The sequence below is a fragment of the Rhagoletis pomonella genome, unplaced genomic scaffold (assembly GCF_013731165.1).
Source record: "Rhagoletis pomonella isolate Grant_MI unplaced genomic scaffold, Rhpom_1.0 Rhpom_scaffold_00014, whole genome shotgun sequence".
Taxonomy (NCBI): Eukaryota; Metazoa; Arthropoda; class Insecta; order Diptera; family Tephritidae; genus Rhagoletis; species Rhagoletis pomonella.
In genome coordinates, this window is record NW_023458568.1 from 3591802 (window position 1) to 3619639 (window position 27838).

The following is a 27838-nucleotide window of genomic DNA, read 5'->3' on the forward strand; positions in this document are numbered from 1 at the left end:
TGAAAGATGGAAAACTGGAACATAAAAGTATGGCAATCATATCCGACGATTTGAAGCATGACGCCGTTGCTGTTTATGAGTACCAGAAGATAATACTTAATTATCTAAAATCCGAATTCACAGTAGCGAAGGTATACTACGTTTCGGATGGAGCTCGTCAGCATTTTAAAAACAAAAGTAGCTTCGCAAATCTTATGGCTCATGAAACAGATTTCGATACACCAGCTGAGTGGCATTTTCATCCTACTGCTCATGGTAAAGGAGCATGTGATGGTATAGGAGCAAATATTAAAAGAAATGCAGCGAAGTATAGCCTCCAATGCTCTCATCAAGCCCGTATCTTAGATGCGAAAGCTTTATTCCGGTGGGCAAAGAAGAACTGTAAAGAAACTGAAATAATTTTTAGTAGCAAAGATGATCATGCGGAAACTGCGAAATCACTGAAGAGCAGATTCGATGCTGCAGTAACAATCGATGGTACCGCTCAATATCATGCTTTCATACCGATTGGCGATGGAAGGCTCAAGTCAAAGAAGTTTTCTTCCTCTACCCAATGTGATTTCTTTCCAAAAGCGAAACCCGAAGTGAAATCAACAGCAGAACCCAGTAACCCTAAGAAAGGATTGACGAAAAAAGCCACAAAGAAAGGTGGAAAATAAGGTGGATGGAAGGCTGGCAATTATAAAATTAACTACCTTGTATATTTTTATGTATCTATTTATTAAATTATATATTAAAAACTATTCTAAATAAATAAAAAAATTCATAATTTAGACCGATTCTATAGAAAAACAGTTATTTTATTCCAAAGGCGTACATATTGTGGGTATTGTTATATAGCGTTGGAAAGGTAATTGTATCTAATTTTTTATATGTCTTATTTTCAGGTTTCAGAAAAATTTAGGTCATATATTAAAAATTAAAAAAAAACGCTGTTTCGAGTTACTAAATGCTCATTTTAATAGATAAACAAGTCGCATCCCACTAAGCGACCTCAAAAATCTTAAAGAAAAATACCTAAGCTTTCTTTTGAGCAAAAAATAAACAATCTTAATCATCCTTAACTACCGGAAAATCCCATATTCTTCATACCTTTTAAATATTGTGCTAGTAGGTATGCAAATCTAATACTCAAAATTCTGCAAAGCTATTAATAAAGAGTTTGGATGCACAAAATCGAGTACCTGCTATGTTAGACTACGAAAAATCTTAATCATCCTTAACTACGGGAATGGCAGTATCGAGGGTATGAAACTTTGGTTAGGCGTGTTATATACCGTTGGAAAGGTAATTGTATATACCTTCTCATATAAGTTTTATTTTCAGGTTTCCGAGATACTTACACAATAATACGAAAAAAAGAAGACAATAGGTCATATATTAAAAATTAAAAAAACCGCTGTTTCGAGTTACTAAACGCTAATTTTGATTGATACGCAAATTGCATCCCACTAAGCGACCACAAAGCTCTTAAAGAAAAATACCTAAGCTTTCCTTTGAGCAAAAAAAAATAAAAATAAAAATACCCCTTTTTGAAAAAAAAAACATAAAATTTTTTATTTAAAAAAAAAATTTTTAAAAAATTAAAAAAAAATAAAATTTGTAAAGACTGAAGAGAAATCTATCGAAAACATTCCTGAAAAAATTTTCTAAATACAATAGGTAATTAGTTATATGGATCCGAAAAAATGGCCGTTTGACCAAAATGTCAAAATTCTAGACCCTCCAACTCGGAGTGTGTTTGACCGATCCCATTGAAATTTTGTGTCATAACTACTATTTTTTAGGACTAACCTTGGTGCAAATTTCACCCCGATCGGAAGACATAGATTTCAAAAGTTGGGTCACTTGAGGTGAAATGCCCCATATATATATATATTCCGACGAACTGATAACCTCCTCCTTTTTTGGAAGTCGGTTAAAAAGAGTACATTTGGTATAGTTTCGCAAAGTGGTCTTCTTTTCTTCCTCTTTTTCCCGTACTTCCATATTACAACCTTTGTAAGGGAGCCGTCGAAACTAGCTTTCAACAACTTGTATAATTGTATCATGAAGCTGCCGTCGTTACTGTCGAGCGGGCAGGACGGCTATTGTCGCTGCTGTGGTGCTGGGTGATTTCACATTAACATTGCATGGCCATTGATGGGCAAGCGACTTCACACTTAATTAACACAAGTTTAAGTTTCACTTCTCACTGCATTCCGTATGAGAGCAAGAATTGTTTATGCATTTGCATCGATTGAGCAGCTGGTGTTTGACTTTTGGACTGCGTTCTCTCCTATAGGCGAGAGCGTAGTACACTTATCTCACTTTCTGATTTAGATTTATATAATAAAAATAACAAACTACTGATAGTACATACTTCCAAAATTAATGAAGTTATAAATTAAAACGGAATTTTCAGGCCAAAACTTTTTAAGGGCCAATCATAGTCCTAAGCGAGACCTTTTCGGCGACATAAGGATTTTAAACATTGGACTTCAAATAAGAGAGTTACGTGAATTAGCTGTTTTTAGAGAATGCTTAAAAAATTTTAAACACAATTTTTTTTCTCAAATAAAACTGGCACACAATAAACTTTGTTTCTTTCATATTCATTTACTGAAACGGATTAATATAGAAAGGACTGTCTAACAGTTATGTTTCTGTATAGAGTAGTTATAATTTTTTACGGTGACCGGTAACAAAATCAACGGAAATAAGGTCAATTGACACTATTTCGCATACTGGTGCGAAATAAAGTCAATTGACATCATTAGCGAAATAAAATCCATTGACGTTATTGCTCGTTCAAATATTAAATTTGTGTAGCTTCGGGGCGTCCCGCAGCCGCGCGCCACACCACGTCGCGACCCGCCACGCTCAATAATTGTTTATTCCCGCATTTTGGCACACTGATTTGAATGTGTCATCTAATACATAGTTCTCCTTAGCTGCTTTTAAATGATGTCACAAGTCGTTGGCAGCGACATGAATACAGTGTAAGAAAATTATTTTCTATAATTGTTTTCTTATAGAAAGGTTTCTTTTTTTCAACCTTCAACTTCCGAGTTCGTTCGAAATATGATAATTTAAAAACACAATTCTTTCAGTGTTCTTCCGGGGTTTTTTTTTGACATGACGACAATCCACTGTTTCTTCGTTTTAATAGTGTTCGCCTCATTATTGTGGAAACGAGGCATGTTTTGCAAGTTCTGGATGATTTCTATATTTTTTTCTTCAAATATTTTTTAGCTCTTTTGCGTTTGGTTTTTCGCATCGTGTTTTTATTATATTCGTAATTTTAAATTTTTAATAAAATCAATTGGGGGTGGTTCATGATTGAGTGTTGATGACAAACAGCAGACTGAGGATTTGGCAATATCCCCTTTCATCTATGGAAGGAAACAACAATTACGGGGCGATATTTATTATAAACAACATTCACATATCTCACGTACGATACAAGAACAACATTTTTCTTTGAATCGACATACTTTAAGCATTGTTGACGCTATTTCCGTTTGAATAAGGAAATATCATCATTTACTTTATTTCCAAATTTTTGTTGACTTTCTTTTCGCTTTTGAAAAGGTAGTAATGTCAATTGACATTATTTCGCACCAGTATGTGTCAATTGACCTTATTTCCGTTGATGTTTTTAGCTGTCACCTTTTATACAAACTAAAGTTCTTAAATTTTTTGATGTAATAATAGTTTAAATTCAATTAAGTCTTTAGTGAGTAATCTACCGACTTTTTCATACAGCTGAATTTGAAAAGAAAACGAGTTAAGGCCTTTTTATATTAAGGTAGCGACATGTAGAACTCTTCGATTACCGCTTCATATAAGTTTTAAACAGATATATTTAAAGGATAAATTTTAGAGCACTAACAAAATAATGATATAGTATTTACTTGTCATTGAACATGGGCACAAGAAGCATGTTAATCGTTTCTGTTGTGTATCCGAAGAGTAGGAGCCTGGGGTCGAACGGATAATTCCTTAACAGGTTTGTTGATTTCAATTCATCGCTAGCTGTGGCAAAATTAGCATTACGTATTTCGTCGATTGTTATCTGAAATTTAGCATAAGAGGCACATTAGAAGATTATTTGGGAAAGACACATTTTCGCAACAAATAAAATCCAATTGCTATTAAACTGTACTCTTACATAGAAATGAAAAATTAGTACATTAGCCATATGACTTTGTGATTACATCGTCGCTACCATATCAAACTATCGAATGTGCGAAACTCCTTTTTCAGTTACGATACTTTGCGCATGCACCCTGCAGTAAAATTTAGAGACAGTCTGTTAAAGCGCTAGTTCCGCCGTATACATTTCAGAACTATCTCTGAACTAGTGCAAACCGGCTGCAGAGAGGGACAGTTGAAACTTTTGGCGTGCTAGTTGCGCTCTGTTGAGAAGTAAATGCAGAAATTCTCAATTCTCGTACAATACTAAAATAGCTCAGCGGCAAGACCTCCGACTCTAACATCGTTGGTCGCGAGTACAAATCGCAGTTGTGATTTTCAGATTTAATAAATTTAAATTGTTGAGTGCCGTTTAAAAATTGAAGAAAAAATTCTCAAATTTAATATAAAGAAAATAAAATAATAATAAAAAATAAATAAAATGCAATCTGTAAAAGAACAGAAAAAATAAAAAAATCTAAATAATCAAAATTTTTTCATAAAAAAGTTATCTGTCCAAAATGGAAACAGTTTCGAAAAGGAAAAATATCCAATAATCTAGTTTTAAATTTTGTTTCTTCATAAAAAACTTATTGTCCCAGAACTGTCGAAAATGGAACCAGTTCAGAACTAGTACGAAAGTTCTGCAGAGGTTGCAATTTCCACTTCGTAGGACATCGCCATGTAGCACGATTTACTGCAGGGCATTTAGAGCAGTGGTCGGCAAAACTGAAAGTGAGATTGTGTTGGTGAGCGCAGAGCAATTTAAGCTACAGTGGTGTAAAAGCAAATCATATGGGGTAAAGTTATGATTTTGTTTTTTTCGTTACAAAATGATGATTGTATGTATGTACATTAGAAAATTTGTCCTCTTGCAGAAAGAGGTCCTGCACCAAACTTTAAGTTTCTAAGTATAAATTTAGAGGCTGCTCATGAAATTTTTATATTTTACTATAGAAGTAGTATATTGTCCATATTTTATTACATTAGACGAGCAATTCTTGTATATATATATATATATATATATATACAGTATTGGACATATCTATAGCACCCCCCTTTAAAAGCGATATTGTTTGCCACTTATGTTTAGTTATTTGTTTTTAAGAATTTTCAATTAAAATACAGTTCATTCTCTAACAAAACCCATGTTTTAAACTTTTTAAAAGACCGCAAAAAAACGCAACAAACTTCCCCTAAAATTTCAAACTTTCTTCTCAGAAGCTCTAGAATTTTTTTCAGTACACAGTTTTATAGCGCGTTCAATTTTAGTCCAATAATGTGCAAGTTTCAAGTCGCTGAAGATTACCGTTGATTTTGTAGAATTTTTATTCTCATTTGCTTCCATATAACGACTAAACACAATTTATTTTTATATGGCAGAAACCCTCAACATCCTCGGCGAAAAAAATTCTAAAAAATCAACGGTAATTTTTAGCCACTAGAAACTTGCACAATATTAGACTAAAATTGAATGGGCTATAAAACTGTGTATTCAAAAAAATTCTACCGCTTCTGAGAAAAAGTTTGAAATTTGGGTGAAAATTTGTTGCACTTTTTTGCGGTCTTTTAAAAAGTTTTAAACTTGAGTTTATGTGAGAGAATGAACTGTATTTTAATTAAAAATTCTTAAAAATAAATAAATAAACATGAGTGGCAAACAATATGACAATGAAATGGGGGTGCTATTGTATTGGCCAATACTGAATATATCCATGGGGTTCTCGAAAACGGGCCTACGTATTTTGATAAAATTGTGTACACAGATAATGTTTTGGATTTTAAGGCTATCTGAATAGGCATTACCTCCGAGAAGACTCGTATAAGGTTGCCACCTATTCGAAATAAGTTACAAATTAATTAACATCATAATATGGGTATCAAATGGAGGGTATTTTAAATATCCCTAATTCAAAAATATTTTTAATAGGGTTGCCACCTATTTTGAATCGCATATTTATGCAATTTTCTGTTTAGAAAAAGAAGGTAAAACATTATTATTCATGGTTACCAAGATAAGGTTCTTAAACAATGCTTTCCCTATATACAAAATGTTATCTCTTAAGATAATAGTGTAAGGTTGCCACTTATTTTCGGTTCTACACAATTTATTTAAAACATCACAATATGGAAATCAAATGAAAGTTATTGTTGAGAACTTTGGTCAGAAAATGATTTTTATCAGGGTCGCCACGCTTTTATGTAATACAAATTTTTATTTTGTTAATTTCAATCAAAATATGTTAATGTATACATAGTACATATACGCTCAAGATATATACCATTCCTTCCAGCGTATTTCGGAATAGGGTTGCCACATAACTTTTAGAGTAAGGAATTCACTTAATAGATATCGAAATCCTTTTTTTCAAAATATTTTTTAAAGCTATCCAAATCTTGAAAAATTTAAAAAGTATATGCACTCCAGGCAAAGCTCGGTCAAAATGGTACTATGTATTAACCAAAGTATTAGTTAAGCAACCTAAGACCGTTTCAACCATTACCAAACTATTAGTTAAGACCATTTCAAATTTAAATTAGCTGCCAAAATATTACAAGCATTAGTTGTCATGGAAATACTAGCTTTTTATAAAATTCATCAATATTTTTGTCAGTCTTAAAGGGATTCAGAAGCGCATTTCAAGGTTATGGACCCTGTATTGATTACAGTAGAAAATTGAAAGTTGGTATATATATGACTAATACAATGAAAAATATTATAATGCCTTTTGACATTATATTCCCGTTCTCCTTCAATGGGTAAGTGACGCAAGAGGCTTTGCTTTTCAACAAAGCATTTAAAATCATGAAGGCTGTTCAGGATCTCGAGCATATGATCTTGAATATGCATTTTTCGGTGCATTTGTAGGTTCGCAACAATAAAATGCATACTGTTGCCATGATAGCAAGCATAAAATTTACAAATGGAATTCGAAATGTAAATCCAAGACCATTTCCTCAATGTTCTGAACAGCCCCATAAAGAATATTTTGAAGATAATTTTTAATCGTACATACATGTGTAAGCGAACACTGTCGCATAAAAAAATAACCAACGGAGCCCCGCCTATGTTGCTTCGTTGCTGACTCATAGGGATGTCGGAAAAACATCGATGCATAATATCAATGTTTTGCTTCGATGCATCGAAAATTTTCCACTCGATGTATAAATAGTCGATAGAGTGCACAAAATGGACCGATTTATGAAAACGGTGCATTGCAACGTGACGGGTGGGACATTTTAACTCGTTTTTGCTCAAACTTTAAGTCATTTCTCTTTAACCATTTATTAGATAAGTCTCAAAATCTTAACACTTGAAGTCAGATATCAGATTATTATGAAACTATTAAGGTATACAACTTAATTATATAATTTACATAGAAAATTGACAATTTACCAAAAGTGGCGGGTGGGACAACGACGACAGCCGCCTCTCTGAGTTGATGGATTCGTTTCCCTATTTTAGACAAACTATAAATATTTCGTTCAAAACGCCTTTCTCGTATGTAGATAACAGAATGTTAAGGCCCATTTTATGCCTTAATGGTATTTTCATATTTGAAAATTTAAAAAAAAAAATCCTTTAGCTTGTGGTGGGTGGCATAGTATTTTGTGACGGGTGGGACGAGTCTCTATTGAGGATGCAAAGTTTGTGCGTAAAATGAGCTCTCTGATAAACAAAAAATTTTCAGGTTAGTGTTACCGTTTTTGCAATATTTACATTTTTTTTAATTAAAAAAAATCTTGCCTTTTCATGTATTTTCTTTAGCTACATCTACAAGCCAGGCTATACTTAGTAAATTTTTTATGTAAAATACTTCCAGATAGTTGCTTTTTCCATACTCAAATGTAATGTAGTTAAAATATATTAAGGAACCATCATAAAATTAGGACTATTTTGGGATTTTTAACTTTTTGGTATTTTCTCCCCAACTTTGACTATCTCTGGTGAAACAAAATGTACTGAGCTAAAACTTTACATTACATACAAAAAATTGTTCATTTAATAAGGATTTCAGAAAGGTGCCACTCTTACTTTTTCGAATAGAAAAAAAGTTATAGCCGCTTTTGTGGGCAAAGGACTGAGACACGCTAGAATATATTTAATAGACTTAAATTTAAGTTCCTCTTGTTACCGACCAATGACATGCTAAATAGTGCAAAGGTACATTATTACTTGCTCCTGACATTATTTTGTGTTACTTACCAGAAATAATGAAAGTGGATTTTGTGGAATAGGACCCTTCGAACATTTTGTTATTAATACTATGACAGAGAACACGCAATATACGTCGCATGAATATGCGGAGATTCACCTACTTTACGGTGAAGCTTGCTGTAATGCCAGAGCTGCTCAAAGACTTTGTGCAGAGCGATACCCCAATCGTCTGCATTCGGGCCGTGAAGTATTCGCCCGGACCCATAGAGTAATATATGAAGGCAAGTGACTTTTGCACTTTTCTTGTTTGAAGCCATTCTTCTTTTAACTATCATTTTACCTTTTTTAAGGTCGCATACCTGGAAGGCGTGGCGGAGAGACAGGACGTCCTGCAACGCTAGATGTTAAAGTTGTGTTAGAGGAAGTGGAACTAGGTCCATCGACTTCAGGGAGAGACAGGTAGTGATGGCACGATTAATCGAAGAATTAATATTAATCGGTTATTTTCCTTTACTTGTCGGTTTAATTGTATCGTGAAAGCCCTTTTGATTAATTGCAATATTAATCGATTATTTCCAAAATAATCGAAAGATGTACGCCACTAGAAAATAAAATCATTTCACATCAGCAGCGCTTTTTACATTTTTGTTTCAAAAACTTATATTGTCCAAGGTTTTATTCAAGCGAAAAAAAGGAAAATGCCCCCAAGACGAAGTGATGTTTGGAAGCATTATTCAAAGGAGAGTTTTACAGATGTAAGGTGTAAGTTGTGTTGCAAAACTTTAAAGTGCTCTAACAACACAACACATATGATGCAGCACTTAAAGTTGAAACACTCAAAGGAGGCTGAAGCCTTAAAAGTAAGTTAAAAATTCCACCATCTACTACAGAGAAACAATGAAGCATTGCATGAAGCCAGTTGTGTCACAGAGGATAGCAATGAATTGCCAAGCACGAGCCAAAAACCTACACCAAGAAGCAATCAGCCAAATATAAACACTGTGTTTTCAAATGTAGAGAGTTTTGCATCAGGTGGTACGAAGCATCAGAAATTGACGCAATCAATAGTGGAAATGGTTGTAATGGGCAATTTGCCATTTTCGCATGTGGAAGGTATTCTTTCATATGACTATTATTTCTGCATTGTTGCAATGCATTGTTGCTGATTCCTCATAGACATATGGATGTGTGTCCTTTTCAGGGAAAGGTTTCTTGCAGTTGATGAAACATCAATATCCGCTTTATAAAGTTCCGACCAGGAATACAATAAAAGCAGAAACTGAAAAAATGTATAATAGAGAAGTGGAAAAATTTAAAAAGATGTTATCGCATGTGTCTAATATCTGTTTGACTACTGATATATGGACTGACACTCAAATGAACAGCATGCTCGGTACATGGTTTGTTTGAAAGTAAACAATTTTATGGAACAATTGGTCTATTTAAACTAACTGAAGCCCATACAGCTGCACACATCTCAGAAGTACTAAAAGGTTCGCTTTCGGAATGTTCCATAAACAAAAGCAATGTTATTGCAGTAGTTACTGATAATGGCGCTAATATCGTTAAATCTATTTATAATACTTTGGGGAAAAATCACCATATTCCATGTTTCGCGCATACGCTTAACTTAATTTGTGACAGTTCATTAAATACGCCTGAAGTCAGCGATATCATCACAAGCTGCAGAGCAATAGTGACTTGGTTTAAACGGCATGTGAAAGCCAATGATAATTTGCGCCAACTGCAAATATCTGCTGGAATTCCTGAAGGAAAACAGTTAAAACTCATTTTGGACGTTAAAACCAGGTGGAATTCTACATATTATATGCTTGCTCGCCTCATTCAGTTGATTCAATATGTCAAAATTTTAATAAGCTTTTCTGACGCACCACCGATGATTACAACAAAAAACAAGGAAGAAGTTACGGAGAAAAGTACGGAGTCAAGTTATTCCACTTGCTCATTGTGGGCGCCAACAAATAATGAAAATTTCTTGCACATATGTGGCGGCAGATAAATTGAAAACGAATATTTTAAAACAATTTGATCGGCGATTTGGAGAAATGGAACACTTATTTTTACTGGCGGCATCTACTTTACTGGATCCTCGTTTTAAGAAAATCCATTTCCAAAATCCAATTGCTCTATCTACAGTTATGCGACATATAAGAAGGGAAATGGCTGAAATCGAGCATATGGAAGACAGCATTGGAAGTGGAAGTGAAACTTCCTCCGTCGGTGATACCGAGTTCGATTTATGGGCTCCCCATAAGTCCTTGGCCCACAAGCGGAAAAGAAACGAGAACGACTTAACGCAACCACAATATGAATTAAGCTACTTTTTAAATTCTCCGGTCCTCGAATTGAAGCGTGATGTGGTAACCGCCTGGGATGAAATGAGCTCAGTGTATCCAAAGCAGGGTTGCCACTCTGGTAAATAATTACCAAAATTGGTAGAAAAAATTCGGGTTGGTAAAAAGGTAAATTTTTTCTCCTTTTGGTAGATTTTTGTTAAAGTACTTTACTTGAACTTTAAAACTTTTCGTTCTCGCTTTATTTTTTGTAATTATCTTTTTATTTTTAATTTCTTTCTAAAAGTATAGTCTACTTAATTGCATTATTTTTTAACGCTATCGATAAAAGGCGAACATATCGTGTTCTATTTATAACTCATTTTGCTGGAATCCTGAGGAGCTTTTGATTGCCTAAATATTTTAAATGATTCTTCAAATAAAACTAAAAAAGGAACAGGCACGTTATTAAACACTATGATTGTTCGCAAAAAAAAAAGTTAAAATAAAATCAACGCCGGTTTTAATGGCAGTTGTTAAATTAAAAAAGAAAAAAAAAACACACAAAAGTCCGGTGGCAAAAAAATAATAAAATTAACGGGAATTTTTAGGTGCATATTGTTGGTTAAACTAAAATTCAATGGACTAAAAACTGTACACCCAAAAATGTTTTAAAAATTCAGAGAAAAAAGTTCGAAATTTTGGCGTTAATTTGTTAAATTCTTCTAAATGTGGTATATGCATAGCTTTAATCCTTGATTTTTATGATTTTCATTAAAGGGCAAACAATATTCGTTTACAAAAATAAAATTATAAAAATTTTAGCTGAAAAACATTGTGAATATTATAAAAAAATCATCAAGGAATTTTTTGAGTCACTGTATTTGTCTATAATAACTGCAGTTGTAGTTTTTTCAAATGATGAAGTTTCGTTGTTGCCTTTAGTTTCATAATTTTTGCTTTTAGTTGAAGGAAACCGAGAAGATGCCATTAATATGACCTCAAATACATTAACTTACATTAACATTAAATGACTTACTAAATTTTTTTTGTTGAACTAACTAAACAAAGAACACATCTATAGTTTTTATGAAAATAACTAAAAAAGTTTTTGGTAGATATTTTCCAGATTTGGTAGATTTTTTTTTTAAATAGATGGTAAGTATTTATTTTCGTCAGTGGCAACCCTGATCCAAAGCTTTACTCACTTTCACAAAAGTATTGTTTCTTAATAGGAACATCAGTTCCTTCGGAGCGCCTTTTTTCCAAAGCAGGTGCCACTGCTACAGAAAAACGCAATAGATTGACAACCAAGCGTTTATCAAAACTGTTGTTTTTAAATTCAATCCTTAATAAATAAGTTTCAATGGAATACGAGTATAAGTTCAATAAATATTTAAGAAATTCTTTCAATTAACCCGCAAATTTTAACACATTGTAAATTTTTATTTTTGTGTCTTTATGATTTTTAAATATTACCTGGAAAACATCGATTAATAATCGGTTATTTGAAATTGATTACGATTAATTGCAATTAATAATCGATCGTCGCATTAATCATATGATTCCATTAACCGATTAATTAATTTTTTTTGCCATCACTATAGACAGGCGGACTGGAATACCAAAAAGTGCAGTTCACAAAGCTTTAAAATACCATCCCTACCACATTCAACGTGTTCAGGCTCTACAAGAGATACATTACCTGTCGAGGGTTAGATTTTGCAGTGAAATGTTGCGAATGCATGATTCAGACCTCAACTTTTTTAATAAAATAATTTGGAGCGATGAATCATCATGCAAACGTGATGGTTATTTTAATTTACATAACCTTCACTGTTGGCAGATAGACAATCCTCACGAAATGAGGACAACGCTCAACTCCCACAGTTTTTTAAAGTTCCTTCAGGAACGGCTTTCAACTCTTTTAGAAGATGTACCCTTAAACCTGCGGCGAAGACTGTGGCAGCAAAATGATGCCCTGCTCACTACGGACGTGAAGTAAGAGCTCATTTAGACGAAACTTATCCTCGCCGATGGATTGGACGATACGGGCTAATTACGTGGCCTGCTCCTTCCCCACACCTGAATCCATTCCGTGTTTTCTACTGGGGCTGCGTTAAGGTAAAAATTTATTCAAAAATAACTCAAAACGAAGAGCATTTGCCGGAACAAATAAATGGAGCTGCTGCTGAGATAGCCCAATTGAGTTTAAGATCTCTAAAAGCGTCTTTTCTTAAAAGGTGCCGAGCTTGTCGCCAATTTGAGCATATTTTATCAATAAATGAATACATTTTTCTTCAAACGACTCATGTATGTTTTATATCACGTGAACCCATCCTTCACAAAAAATAATGATAGATATAGCCCTTGTTTGGCCGAGCTTCTCCTCCGATTTGTGGCGTGCGCCTTGATCGGCCAAACACTAACATATGTGTAAGCGCCAATCTATTATATTATTATTATTATAGCCCTTGTTATTGACTCTAGTCCGAATCCCGGTAAGTAACATAAAATAATGTCAGGAGCAGGTAATAATGTACCTTTGTACTATTTAGCATGTCATTGGTCGGTAACAAGAGCAACTTTAATTTAAATCTTTTTTTTTTTTTAATATTTTTATTGAGCTTTGTACTACGATTGTTTATTAGGAAAAATTGAAAAAGCAACAAGGTCTAAGCGGTAGAAGTTATAGCACTATTTCGGAGATCACCACATCTCCTCATCAGACTTCTTTTTTTTTTTCTAGACTTCAACAGGGATCGAACCTGCGAATTCGATGTTCAAAGTCAGAAGCGTTAACCACTGATCTATGTACATCCCGTAAACTCTTGTTGCTAATTAAAAAAAAAAAAAAAATATAAACAAGCCACAATAACATTGACAAATTTAAATCTATTAAATACATTCTAGCGTGTCTCAGTCCTTTACCCATAAAAGCGGCTATAACTTTTTTTATTCTATTCGAAATAGTAAGAGTGGCACATTTCTGAAATATTTATTAAATGAGCAATTTTTTTATGTAATGTAAAGTTATAGCTCAGTACATTTTTTTCACCAGAGATAGTCAAAGTTGGGGAAGAAAATATCAAAAAGTTAAAAATCCCAAAATGGTCATAATTTTATGATGGTTCCTTAATATATTTTAACTACATTGCATTTTAATATAGAAAAGCAACTATCTGGAAGTATTTCACATAAAAAAGTTACTAAGTATAGCCTTGTTTGTAGATGCAGTTAAAGAAAATACATGAAAAGGCACGATTTTTCTTTAATTCAAAAAAATTTAAATATTTCAAAAACGGTGACACTTTTACTTGAAAAATTTTTGCTTATCAGGGAGCTCACCACCCCACCGCCTTCTCCTCAATTTTGGCAGGTTACTACTGGGACACCCTGTATACACAAGATTTGGAAGTTTTTACCCAGACGTTCAATCGACATGTTTGAGATATCGTTGGAAAGGTCTTTCAGAGTGTGTTCAGAAAATGTATTCAAGCCTCATAAACGATTAACCTGATTCTTAAAAATTAGGCTAAAGTGATGCGAAACAAACGTGTTTTTCCTTTCCCGGTATAAGGAGGCATATGGGTACACCCAAGATATTTAGTGTTATTCTTTACGCCAATACCTTTCAAACGATACCTTATGTATTAAGTTCCGGCTACTAGTTGGAAAGATATAGAGGTCTGTACGTACCTTCATTTAATTTTTTTCAAACTTTCAAAAATTAAAGTACAAAAAAACTAAGAAGGTTTTGTTCCAGGATATTTGGATTCGTATGCCTTTGTGGGCGTGGCTGCTACCTGAAATTCGAAAAAAGGCAAATTTTTAAACTACCACTGAGGCCGCACTACTCAGTCTATGTCACTGGTGAATCAGTGAATATCAGCAGAAGGGTCTTAAAACAAGCTATCTAACGCTGTCTTTTGTGTTTATGAAATATACATATGTCATAACGTTATCGCCTGAAAACTAAAAATCGGGCTGCTGAAAATATAGATTTCGGGTATTTTCTTCAAAACTGATCAGTCAATTTTATTCTAGGTTTCCTCAAGTCTCGCCCAAAACTCTTGTTGTGGAGATATTGCGATTCAAATTGAAGAAATGCCGCTCCAAAACGGGTTAAATGGTTAAAAATTAACATATTCGTCTAATTTGGTTACTTTAAGCTATAAAAATAACATACCCAGTTCCTCGAAAAAGGTTCCCATTCCCCGATTGCCACTTAAACCGAATTCCCTGCAAATCGGGGGGCAAGTTGAAGGATGCAGCTGTGCTAATCACTTCGTACATGTCTTGGAAACCACAATTTGTGTTTAGAGTTTGTTTCAGTCACATGCCGAAATTGTAACATTTTCCCCATTTTAATTGTGGGTATGTACATAGTATTTAACTATGTGCATACGAGGGTTTATCACCCGCACTTAACCTACCTGGGGAGACGCATTCAATATTACCTACATTTGTACATAAATATGTATGTATGAATGCATTTAGTTCACCCCATGTGCCGCTACTACTTACATGCATATCGTCGTTTAAAGTACAAAACCGAGTATCGTCATTCTGCAAAACCATGTAACTGACATTGGCTGCCAAAAATTGTATTTGCTCATACAAACTCTTGGCTTAACCCATATCCATTCGTCCTGAAATATACCAGCCAGAAATGCGATTGTTTTATAAAAAAGAGAACAATTAGGAAATATGAATGTTTTTTTACTCTCCAGAAAATAATTTATGCAACCTCACATATACGGTTTTGCATTATCTTGATAAGCAGTTTTGCATTTTGTTGATACGCGGTTTTGAACTTTAAACGACGATATGTATAAATTTCCACTGATCAAACTGCTTAAGAAAAAAGCATTAGGGTAATAGCACGAGTGCAACACCGTACACGTGATAGAAGTAAAACTTCTTAAAAAACACATGTAACGCCCCACACCCGGTAGAATTCTTAATAAAATTAAACTACGAGACAATCAGAAGTATGCAGTTGTTTATTTTCTTTTTCGCTTTATTCCGTATTCGAAAAATTATATGCTTCGATGGACTCATCGATTTGAACACATCATTTAGATTTAAACAACAGTTTTAGCACTTTATTTGAGAAAAATAAGACATTTAGATTATTGTTTGTATGGTTTCATATTTATGAAAATTATACGCATTTTTTAACTGCCTTGGAAACGTACAGAAAATCTTTTTTATTTATTCGGAACGTTGCGAAATTCCGTCTACTGCTAGAAACACAAAATAAAAAACAGAACTTTGGCAACAATTCGTATGAATAAAAAAGATTTTCCGTTTCCAAGGCAGTTAAAAAATGCGTATAATTTTCGTCACGAAATACATAGATATCATAAATTTTGTGTTTCCAGTTCAGCATTCGTCACTCGAAAATTTTACCTCAAAGAGGTGTTTTATTTGATTTACTATACTTTTAATAAAATGACCTTACTTAAACAAAGGGAAGCTATCGTATTTTCACAGTTAGGTTAAAAAAAACATTGGCTGTGAAGGGTGGGACGTAAGCATTTCTTTGAAAACTCACAACTTCTCACAATATGTAAATCTATTTTTGTATTAACTCAGCACTATTTTAAAGTGCATGAGGTGTACTTTCTCTTTGGATAATTATTATTTGCATTGTCAACTTAAATACACGAGCATTGCCTTGACAACTTGATGAGAAAATACTATATGAAAGATAGTCGCACTACGGTTGCGTTTATAACAATAAAAATAGAGAAAATAGTGAAAACTAAATCGATGAAAATCGATCTATGATAACCTGTGGTATCGTATTCTCTAAAATGGCCTTATAGTGAATTTATTAAGCTATTTATGAAATATATTTCAATAACAAATACTTTTCAGGAGAAAACCAAACCCTCCAAAACCATTACCGGTGGAAGATAGTTCCGGAGAAAGCTCATAGTTTTTTGACATACCTACATTAGGATGCTCATCGAAAATACCTTACCCCCCAACTTAATTCGTTTTTATGAGAAATATTATTGCCTATTTTTATAGATTTTTAAGTCATTTAGAGGTCGCGACATGTCGATTTAGGTAAAAAAATAGGATTTTGTTGATTTATGAGTTTTTGAATAACTATTTTTAAATGGATTTCAAAGATCCAATATGGTATGAAAGGAAGATATATAGGCCTTTAAAATGGTGTATAATAATCTACTGTCGGGCTAGTCTTGTTGGGATTTTTTATAGGGTGAATTAAAAAATTAGTCATATTTCTCTTAATTTTTTACAATTTGACCATCGATAATTTCTACAATTTCAAAATATGGAGTACTATCTAAATCTAAATCTATTTTCAAATAAACTGATACTTTATTTATTTCAATAGCATAAAAATTGTCTTGTTTTGTTAAATACAGCATTGAATTTATATGATTGTATGTACCGGAATTTCAGACTTTTTAAGCAGTGTGGCTAAGTAATTCATCAATATTTATTAAAAATTGATATATACAATCGGTCTTTAGCAAAAATGTAGTTTTTCAAGAAATTTTAGGAAAATGGGGTGGCACCGCCCACTTATATCATATATGTGTATCTCGACAACTATTTGACCGATCTCATCCAAATTTGGTGAACACATTCCGCATAGGTTTTAAAGGCCTATATATCCCCTTCCCAGATCATATTCGATCATTGAAATCAAATCAAAAATAGTCATTCATAGACTCGTAAATCTAAAATATCCTATTTTCTGACCTAAATCGCCAGGACGTGACCTCCGAATGACATTTAAAAAATCTATAAAAATAGACAATAATATTTCTCATAAAAACGAATAAAATTACGGGGTAGGGTCTTGGAATTTCCAAAAAAAAAAAGCATTCTCGATGGGCACACTAAGCTACATATGTAACAGCTTAATACGTATTTATTGCTTGTGTTTCTTTTACGTTACCCACCATGCAAAAGATGAGAAATAGGCTACAACCGTCAATGGAAGCAAATTGACGACTCACCGATCTATTGCTGTGATGACAAATAGGCAACATGCTTTCTTTCATGTCAACTTTGGAATAAATAAGTTATCAAAAATTCCCAAACTTATCCAAAATCGTCGAATTTTTCCCAAGGACGGGATTGAAAAAATAGGAAGCCCCATAGCGAAAGAAAGAATTAAGTCCGTTTCTAAGTTCAAATTTCGTTTACAAAAAATAAACGAAGTATTAAAAAAGATAAAATTATTCCAAATAACGCCTGAAGCGATAAGATAACGACTCACTCAAGCAATAAGAAAACGACTCGACCAGGCGAGTTGCATTCAGCGGACGTTTTAGAGCGACTGATAATAGGAAATCGATACGATGTATTCTACCGGAAATAAATTTGTTTCCGAGGGCGAGACGATTTCTTATTGCCGGCAGCAAAAATTGTTCGGTGAGTAGTATTATATATATATTCTTTTATAATAAAAGACTTAAAAAGCTCATTTTATTACATACATACCAGGGCGGCCAATTTTTTTTATTATGCGCGTATAGGATAGGATGATCCTACCTGTAATTCTAAGAAAATTTTCTGAAGAAACCATGGGTCTAAAATCAATTTGGAGTTTGCCAAATCGCGGTAATAGGTTTCGAAGAAAATGTCAATAAAGATGAGTGCATAAATGGACTCCTCATACCGAAAACCATAGCCTATGGTTATACAAAATTAAAGGACTACTTTACGACACTGCAGCAATATCATAAGAAGCATATTTTCGCAATTTGGCAAACTCAAAATTGATTTTAGGCACATGGTTTCTTCGGTCATTTTTATACAATTGGACATAGAATCCTTCCGTGCTATACGCGCATAGTCTGAAAAATCTCCCATACAAATTGACCTGCCCTAACGCATACTGGTACAAGCGGCCCTCGCTCGTTTGCCGAGCAAGCCAAACTTCTTGGGCCTCGCCTCATTGCTGCTACGAGTACGAGCTGCGAGCGCCTCGTTGCATGAGAGGCATGCTGCTCGCTCGAACTCCGAGTTTTTGCCTACTCTGCACTAAACACCAGTGTTGCCGCAAATAATTTTTAGTGGCAGCCAAATTCCTTTTAAAAAGGCGTTAAAAAGAGCTAAAAAATGCATTGTGGCTAAAAATGGTAGCTAAAGTAAAAAGGGGAAAAGGGTATATAAAGGGACGGGCGCATTCAGAAATGCATCAAGCCAAAGCATTAGTCTCTTTTATTTCTAAACTATAATTGATGGAAATGTTATATATGCGCAACCACAGTTAAAAGCCGAAATGGAGCTTAGTTGCTCAAATAAAACATTTCCATCAATTATAGTTTAGAAATAAGAGGCTCTGATGCTTTGGCTTGATGCATTTCTGAACACTCCCGACAAATTCACGACACCAGCTTACTGGCACTATCAAGAGATTGTACCATCAGGCTACGGTTGCCAGACGTACTGGTTTTATCAGTACAGTACTGATTTTTCAACTCTTGTACTGATTTTATTCATTTCTTCAATCCGTACACTAATGTCCTGATCATAGTTTGTACTGATTGGTACTGAATTTTTAATTCAAACAAAATACTTTAGGATTTTCTTAAGTTTTTACATAACTTCGTAAAAAGTAAGAAGAAAATAATTTAATTATAGTTGACATGTTTCAAATAATGTTTGATATGCCCCAGGAATTAATACAACAAAAAGATCAATCATTTTACGGGCATATCGCCGGCTCGTTACATACCAGTTGCGATAATAATATTATGATGGAACTTAAATTATTCAAAACGATGGCTGACGTTTTTTTGCCGTGTGTTGTCAGTTATCTCGAAAATAACTTTTAGTTTAATAACAACAAATTTGCCTATAACTTACAACTATTTTTTCACAATTTACTGACTTTGTTAACGAGTTGTGCTTGCGAGACATACATAGAGTCTGATATTCTTTTAAGCGAATTCTTAGTCTTTCAAAGTTTTTGCGTAGTTGAAAAAAAATTTAAGCCATGAGGAAGTGTAGATGAAGTCCTTAAATAGTGGTACTTTTCCACAGTTTGAAAAAAAAATGTAATTTAGTTTTTTTCAATACCACACTCAAACGAAGCATCTGAGATACAGTTTCCTTCCTGGCGAAAAGAGAGAAATCGGCTACTAATTAAAATTTTTTAAAGTGAACTTCAAATTAAAAGAAATTGTTTAACGAAATATGTAGAATTCTTTGACTATTTAAACACTGGAGATGGATATGATCTCACTCTACTCATGTTGAAATGAATAACACTTTTATTTTTTTTTAACTATATTTTATTTATGTACCAAAATGTTGTTAAAAACAAGTTCTCTGGCGTTTTAAAGTAATATCTGTTACTTACATTCATAATTTTGCTTTGAATAAAAATGTACTGAAAAGTACGAATTTTTTTACCAAGAAATAGTCTAACGTACTGATTTTGCGCATACAAAATCTGGCAACCCTACATCAGGCTCGAAGCATATAACATATCAGCATGCTGGTACAAATGATTAGAGCCGAATTTTCATAATTTTTGCACAAAAACGGCTTTGACTCATATAGGTATATCGCAAGAAATTTCTGGTAAAATACTTTTAGCTTAAGACAATGAGTTAATTACCATTCATGCGTGCTGCCATGCTGGTAAAATCATAAAATTTTCAAATCGTTTTTGATGTCGCACCTGCAGTTGGTATAATCACACAACAAGAACATACACGGTCAATCGGCTGGCATCAACATTTGATGGCGCCAGCATGTTAGTATAATCTACCGGGCCTTCAACAAATTAAGCATATATAGCGCTGTAAACTTATTTATTTTAAAGTATAGTTAAATCGTTAACAGATGAGTTTACTGTCCTAACACTTTTAAAGTTTGTATAAAAACGTAAGGAACATACAATACATATACACACACTTAGTCTTTCTTAGTTTGAAAATTCATCCCTTCATAAACAAAAAAAAAAAAACAATAAAATTAAGCATATACAACCTTTTCATGTCAAGGAAGAATATTTTTTCCAAAGAGCTAAAAAAGGTCTAGTGGCAATACGGCAAACGGTCAGAAAACTTTGTGTCCGTTTCTTAAAGTGTCACACTTTTGTAAAGCAGAAAACGCATGGGAGATGGTTACCCCGAAAATCAGATGGTTGCTTAAAACGATAATATTATGAAATTCGGGAGCTGGACAAGGAAAAGAAGGCAAAGACATACCCTTTTACAGAATTGAGTGTAACATAAAACACATCTTGCACTCTGATAGGGCAACATTTTTTGGAAGAAACAAAATCACAGTAAATAATATCACAATTTAAACACACTGAAAATTCATTGCCTCGTTCAACTTTTGTTTCCTGTGGAAATGTATCGCCATACAACATTATTATTTGTCAACAAATTTTGGCAACATATTCTGACACAACTTTATCTCCTTTTCCCATGTACACTGACGAGCAAAACTGTAACATGGTGTAACACTTTTTATTTCAGCCACCGCTATCTTTCCAAGTTCTAACGACTTTCATACTGTTGTTTTATATTCTTATTGGTACACCCCTACTCCCTCTCTCATTACGATTTGAAGTGAATTCAACAACAATAAAAAAACCTGGAGACAAAAATGTAAGTTAAGGCAAATGTTACAGTTTTGCACTCACTCTCAGTTTTGAATTTTACAGTTATCTTTTACTTAGTTCGAAGTCAGATGACTTTTTTCTGTATTGTAATTTATTCAAGAAGTAATCACCAATAAACAATATGGTTAATCAGGAAACATAAATGTAAATAATAGATTTACTGCGAAAAGGCGGGACCGCAGGGAAAGTGGCAAAAAATTGTGGAGTTCGCCACATGAAAATGTTAAGACTGAGAAAAAATATAGCCTAAAGTGTTACTAAGGACAAAGGAAGTCTGTCAAAAAATATTACAGTCCGATATCTTGTGAACTTAGTAGCAAGGCAAGTAGCGCTGCAGCCACTACTACAGAAGCGCTTAATAATAATAATAATAGATTGGCGCTTACACGTATGTTAGTGTTTGGCCGAGCTTCTCATCCGATTTGTGGTGTGCGCCTTGATGTTGTGACACAAAGCGGAGGGACCTACAGCTTTACGCCGACTCCGAACGGCGATTGTATTTTTATGAGAAGCGTTTTTCATGGCTGAAATACACTCGGAGATTTGCCATTGCCTGCCGAGGGACGACCGCTGTTAAGAAAAAAATTTTTCTATATTTTTTGCGATGTTGCTTTGACCAGGGTTTGAACCCAGGTGCTGATGAGTGCAAGCGCGCACTGCTTACCACTACACCACAGCGGCCGACAGAAGCGCTTAAGGTATTCAAATTGAATGCAAATCAGTAGACAGTGAGGCGAAGAATTGCCAAATTGAGCGCAAAGGCAGCATAATAGAGAAAAAAAAACAATTTTAATCAAAATACATGCGCGAGAGTGGTAGAATTTTGCTGCATCGCACGAAAATCAGGCCGTTGCCTATTGGGATATGCTAGGCCTTACAGAGTGCAATAAAAAACACATTTTAAGATTTAATTGAAGGTTAGTTGGTCTGACAAGACTAAATTAATCGCTTTCAGTCAGATGGCCCGGCATGGTATTGGATCAAATACCCAAATTAAGCCTAAGCGCATCATGTAAGGAAAACTGTGAATCACAGTGTTCGGTCAATAATAGTTTGGGGCTGAATTTCAAAAATATTGTTGGTCCGTTAGTACGCCTTATGCGAAAGGAACAGTATCTGTTCATATTTCAACAAAATTTGCAAGATGCAGTCGAAAATATTGGAGTTTCTGCTGAAAAATCAACCAAAACACACTGCGCATGTTCGCAAAGATTGGAACAATAGCAAAAATTTGTTAATTTGAAATGACCTCCACAATCCGAGGACATGAATCTCGTCGAGAATTTGCGAAATCAACTAAAAGCGCAGCTTACTATGCAAACCAAGGATATATGGGAGGCTATACCTCCAGAATTTTTACAGAGATACACATTAGGTATGCCAAATTGCAACCAGGAACTAAAAAAAGCAAAAGCATACTGAACATTTTTTTCGTCAAAAAAATTGTTAAAAAGTTACTAAAAATATAAAAGTGCAAAACTGTAACATTTGCTTTAATTTACATTTTTGTCTGCTGGTTTTGTTGTTGTTGTTGAACTGACTTCAAATCGTTATGACAGAGGAAAGATAGCGGCGGCTGAAATAAAAAGTGTTACTCCATGTTACAGTATTGCTCGTCACTGTATATATGGGCCAACAGCAGGCAGATAGTCGATTTAACAGCACATGTACACGACTGAAAACCTATTCTGATCTAAGTCAATCGATAAACCGTTCTTTTAGTTCCATTTGACGTTTTTTTTCAACGGAGGGGGAATCTTCCAACGATGTTATGCACGATTCGTAATCCTGTCCGCTAAGGGTACACCTCATTCGGGACCACGCCCAGACTATGTTATCACATAATTCAGGACATGCGAGACAGTGCGCCTACGTACTAAACCCTTAACTCCGAATTCTGAAGCTTGTGTTTCGCCTTGCGGGACCGCCGTTAGGTATTACGTCGCAAGGCGTAGCTTTGCCAATTGGCTCTTCGCACACGTCTTTCTGGCCTATCTCTCGTTCAGTCCTCTATTCCTTTTGACAACGTGTTTTCACTTATTTGTCGACAAATGCCACTAAATTTGACTTAGTGAAAACCAGCATATATCCTTCATGTACGCAATAGCGTAGAGCTCACTCTGAACTAACACAATATTCTGACTTTTAAATTCATATACAGGAGAAAATTTGCTGTTCAACTTTTATGAAAGCAACATTTCGGTGAGTTAGGTCAATAATTGTATTTCAGTAAAATTGTTGTAGGTTTTTTAAGTATGTGGTAGTTGTGGTAGAAGTGCAAAATGACCGAAAATGTGGTAGATCTACCACAATTGTGGTAAAGTGGCAGCACTGATTCTTACGCTCTTCAAATCAGTCGTAGGGGTGAAACGATACCATGCAGGTATCAATACTTTTACTTGGAAGTAGTATCGACAAAAAGTATCGATGCCTGAAAAATATCGGTCCTAAAGTATCGATATCGACTCGTATCGGTACTCATTGTGTATTCCGTATTAGGTTAAATTTATTTTTTTAAATTACAAGATAATCATCCTCTGGGAATCCTTAACTCCGAATAATAAAATTTAATAATGTAGGGGCTGAAAATAAATAAAACTCCGTTACATAGCAAAACTATATGTTTAATGATGAAATGGTATTTACACAGATACATATACATTGCAAAGCAATACAAGATAATCTTATTTAAGAAAACATTTATTAATAAAATATTTAAGCGAACGGTCTTCTTTTGTTGTACTTCCCAAGAATAGAAGTTTTTCCAAATGTTTGCCAGTCAACCGATTTCTTGACGTGGTTATTGTTCCTCCTGCTTCCGAAAACAATCGTTCGCAAGGAACAGATGTTGCAACTATATGTGAATACAAGTTTCAACTCATGACAATGCTTGATCGTGCCTGCTTATACAAAAAAGGAAACGCAGTTTCCAGCTCCTCCCATTCTTCTAATTGGTTCGACTTCAGGGAGGATACTAGGCTGTATGAAAAAAAAATACTATTTTTTTTATTTAAGAAAAAAATTGGAGTCGGTTTTTCATAAAAGCGCTGATATCGCGTGTTGAAGACGTCCCTTGGTCAATATATTCGATGATCTGAGCTTCAATTCGGATGCTATTGACCACGAGTGAAACTGATTCTGTGAGGTTAAAATCACTACGAGACCAATGTTAAATTAGATTAAGAACATGTGTTGTCCATCCGGTTGTCGCTCTAAGGAGAGGCGATTGTCAATTTTATTATTACTCAGCTGCCAAAAAGGTGATATGTTCACAATGCAAATTAAATTCATATTTTGCAATACATATACATCTATTACATGCTTCTAATTTCTATTTAGAAGCGACCTCTATCGTACGGGAGTGGAACTTCAACAGCTGATGTTTTCAATTTTTTTATTTTCGTGACATGTTATAGTGCAGCTAAAAATGCTGTTGCAATTACAAAGGGGAATATTCCCTTTCGAAAAGAGACTGCTATATTAAAACGTTGATACTAAACGTTTTAAGCATTGCCATGGGTTCAAACTCGTTACCAGGAGGTCTCTGGGGCCGCTGATTACGCATCTGATGTCAGTTTTTCAAAATTCAAAATGGCGGTCCAAAATGGCAATCAATTTGCAAAAAAAAAATAGCTGGACTGGTTCGAAACTCGGAACTCGGGAGTTTTCGGGGTCGTTGATTACGAATCTGAAGTCAATTTTTTAAATTCAAAATGGTGGATCCAATTTTATTATAAAATTTTTAAAAAATTTCTAAAATTCAAACATTGATACTGGAAGTTTTAAGCATTGTCATGGGTTGAAACTTGTTACCAGTGGGTTTCTGTGTCCGAATATTATGTCGGCAGATTTTCAAAATTCAAAATGGCGGACCCAAGTCCAATATTCTTTTTTTAATTGATCGCTGTATTGGATCCGCTATTTTGAATTTAGAAAATCTGACATCAGATTCGTAATCACCGACCCAGAATACTCCTGCTAACTAGTTTGAACCCATGAAAATGCTTAAAACTTTAAGCATAAACGCTTTAATTTTAGCAGTCTTTTCGAAAGCATATTTTCGGGCACTAGGCCCATTCTACCTGTTCAAGACAGGTATGTAATTAAGGGAATATACCCCAATAATACCTGAGTAATTACATGTAAAAACAACATTTTTAGCTGCCGTCACGAAAATAAAAAAATTGAAAACATCAGCGTTTTTATAAAAATCCGACTAGCGCGATCTCCAGAAATAATTTTTATTTGATTTTTTTTTTCAAAATAAAAAAACACGTGTCTCTTTTTCTCTCACTGTTGTATTTACTACTTACTTTATAAAAAATAGTTACGTATACTGTAAATGCCGCGATATGAATACCCTAATTACCGCAGGCAAATGAAAAGACTCAAAGTATTAAGAAAAATTACTCTAGATAGAGTAAAACGTGTTTATTTGCTCGCCGTCGTAATCCAAGTGAAAGAGTCAAACTTAAGCGATATGGCAAATACATAAAGGGCCGCTAAGAAGGACGGCGTAAGAAGGAACCGATGAGAACATTAATATTAGTTCGCTCTTTGCGATGTTTTGCTGCTTTATGAATATGCTTGTCAATATTATGACAATACATAGATTGCATGTGCAATAAAATGTTAAACTTAAAACCTTTAAATATTTCATTCATACAAATTTGAGTATATTTAATCTAAGAATATTTTGGTTACATATAATACGGGAACATTCTCCCCACCAAGAATAACTGTTCTTAATCCGGATAGACATAAGAGGAAGGACGGCCTATAGTTGGGAGTGCTTTAGTCGAGTTTTTTACTCCGCTATGCTCCGACTCACAGTGCCTTCAGCCTCAGGCTCTATTACTTCGCTCCTTATTCCAGTAAGCTGAGGATCATGGTGTTCAGAACTATCCACTGGTTCATCTAAGGGTAAAAAACTAATTTTAGAAATACGTCTTTTTATAATTTTTTGTTTAGTATAAATTGCCACAACGCGCACTCGTCCATCCTTTCCAGGATGCACTTCCTGAATACGCCCAAGGCACCACTGGCCAGGCCCACACCGTTCGTCTGCTACAAGAACTAGGTCGTTAATTTTTGCATCGACTTGGCGATGGAGCCACTTAGGACGAGCTTGCAACTGATTGAGGTACTCGTTGTACCAGCGTTTCCAAAAATGCTGCTTGATTTTTTCAATTGCTTTCCATCGGCATATTCGATTCATGTTAACCTCCTGAAGGGTTTCTTCTTGCACACAGATGATGGGTTCGCCTATCAAGAAATGTCCTGGGGTCAATGCGCTGACATCTCGTGGGTCAGATAATAAAGGGCAAATTGGCCTAGAGTTTAGGCATCCTTCAATCTGTGAAAGCAAAGTGGTTAATTCTTCGAAACTTAAAGTTCGGCCATGCATAACGTGTTTTAGATGGTACTTCATGGACTTAACTCCTGCTTCCCACAGACCACCAAAATAAGAGGAAGCAGGTGGGATTAAGTGCCAATCAGTTCCAGAACTTGAAAGACTTTCACGTAAATCCTTTGGCATTGAAAGTCGACTTCGGTATAGCAGGGCTTTCCATTCCTTTGATGCACCTACAAAATTTGTGCCGCAGTCGGAATACAAATCAGTAAACGCCCCTCGTCTGGCACCAAAGCGGCGAAAGGCTGCTAAGAAAGAGCTTGTTGTTAAATCCGACACTGCTTCTAGGTGTATGACCTTGATGCTCATGCATACAAAGAGACAGACATACAAGCAGGTTCTGCAATTCACTTCCGAGTGAATTTCAACCCCTGCCAATTTGAATTCAAAGCTAGTTTGATTGAAATTCACTCGGAAGTGAATTGCAGAACCTGCCTGGTAGCCTTTTGTGATTACAGCGCTTCTTAATGTTGAATTTTTTATGGGTATAGGTCCAGCATAATCAACACCACTATGTTTGAAAGGCCTTGTTAAATTTAGGCGAACAGAGGGAAGATCACCCATTACTTGTTGAGCTGCTTTGGCAGCATAACGGAACCAAGTTATACACTTGCTTATAATAGTTTTAGCTAGGCTGACTCCAGACAAAATCCAAACTTCGCGACTGACATAAGACATAGTTAAAGTGATTCCGCCATGTAAAGTACGCTTATGTGCGTCTAAAATGATAAGCTTAGATAAAGGATTCGATTTGGGTAGAACCGCTGGAGATTTCGTGTCAGGCGGTAAATTAGAATTTCGGAGCCGCCCACCAGCGCGCAGGATCCCCTTCTCATCAATGAAAGGTGATAGTTTAAGTTTTGTTTTTTTTTTTCGCTTCCTTTTGACTACGCAAGGCCGAAATGGTGTGGGTGAAGTCAATTTTATGAGGCAAATCTTGGTTTCACGAATTTCTCTGGCAGTCAAAATTCCAAGATGGCGCATCCCTATGCTACGCTTACAATTCTCAAAGAATCGAAAACACCACGAGATAACACGCAATAATTTTGTCAGCGTAGAGAATCTAACCAAAAATTCAGGATATTGAGTGCCTGCCATGTGGCTGACTAGTTTCATTTTTCTCGCTCTTCTATAGTTGATTGAAGGTTGCTAGGAAG

At 34.7% G+C, this 27838-nt stretch overlaps 1 protein-coding gene across 4 annotated transcripts in view; it reads right to left on the minus strand.

Annotated features, from left to right (window-relative positions):
- Positions 1 to 27838, minus strand: part of LOC118749180 (glutamate synthase [NADH], amyloplastic-like) — a 546416-nt gene that overhangs the window by 189870 nt on the left and 328708 nt on the right. For all 4 annotated transcript variants that reach the window (XM_036483956.1, XM_036483955.1, XM_036483958.1 and 1 more), the window contains one exon: positions 3897 to 4057. In XM_036483956.1, the coding sequence (XP_036339849.1) occupies positions 3897 to 4057 (161 nt within the window). The remainder of the gene's footprint in view (positions 1 to 3896; positions 4058 to 27838) is intronic.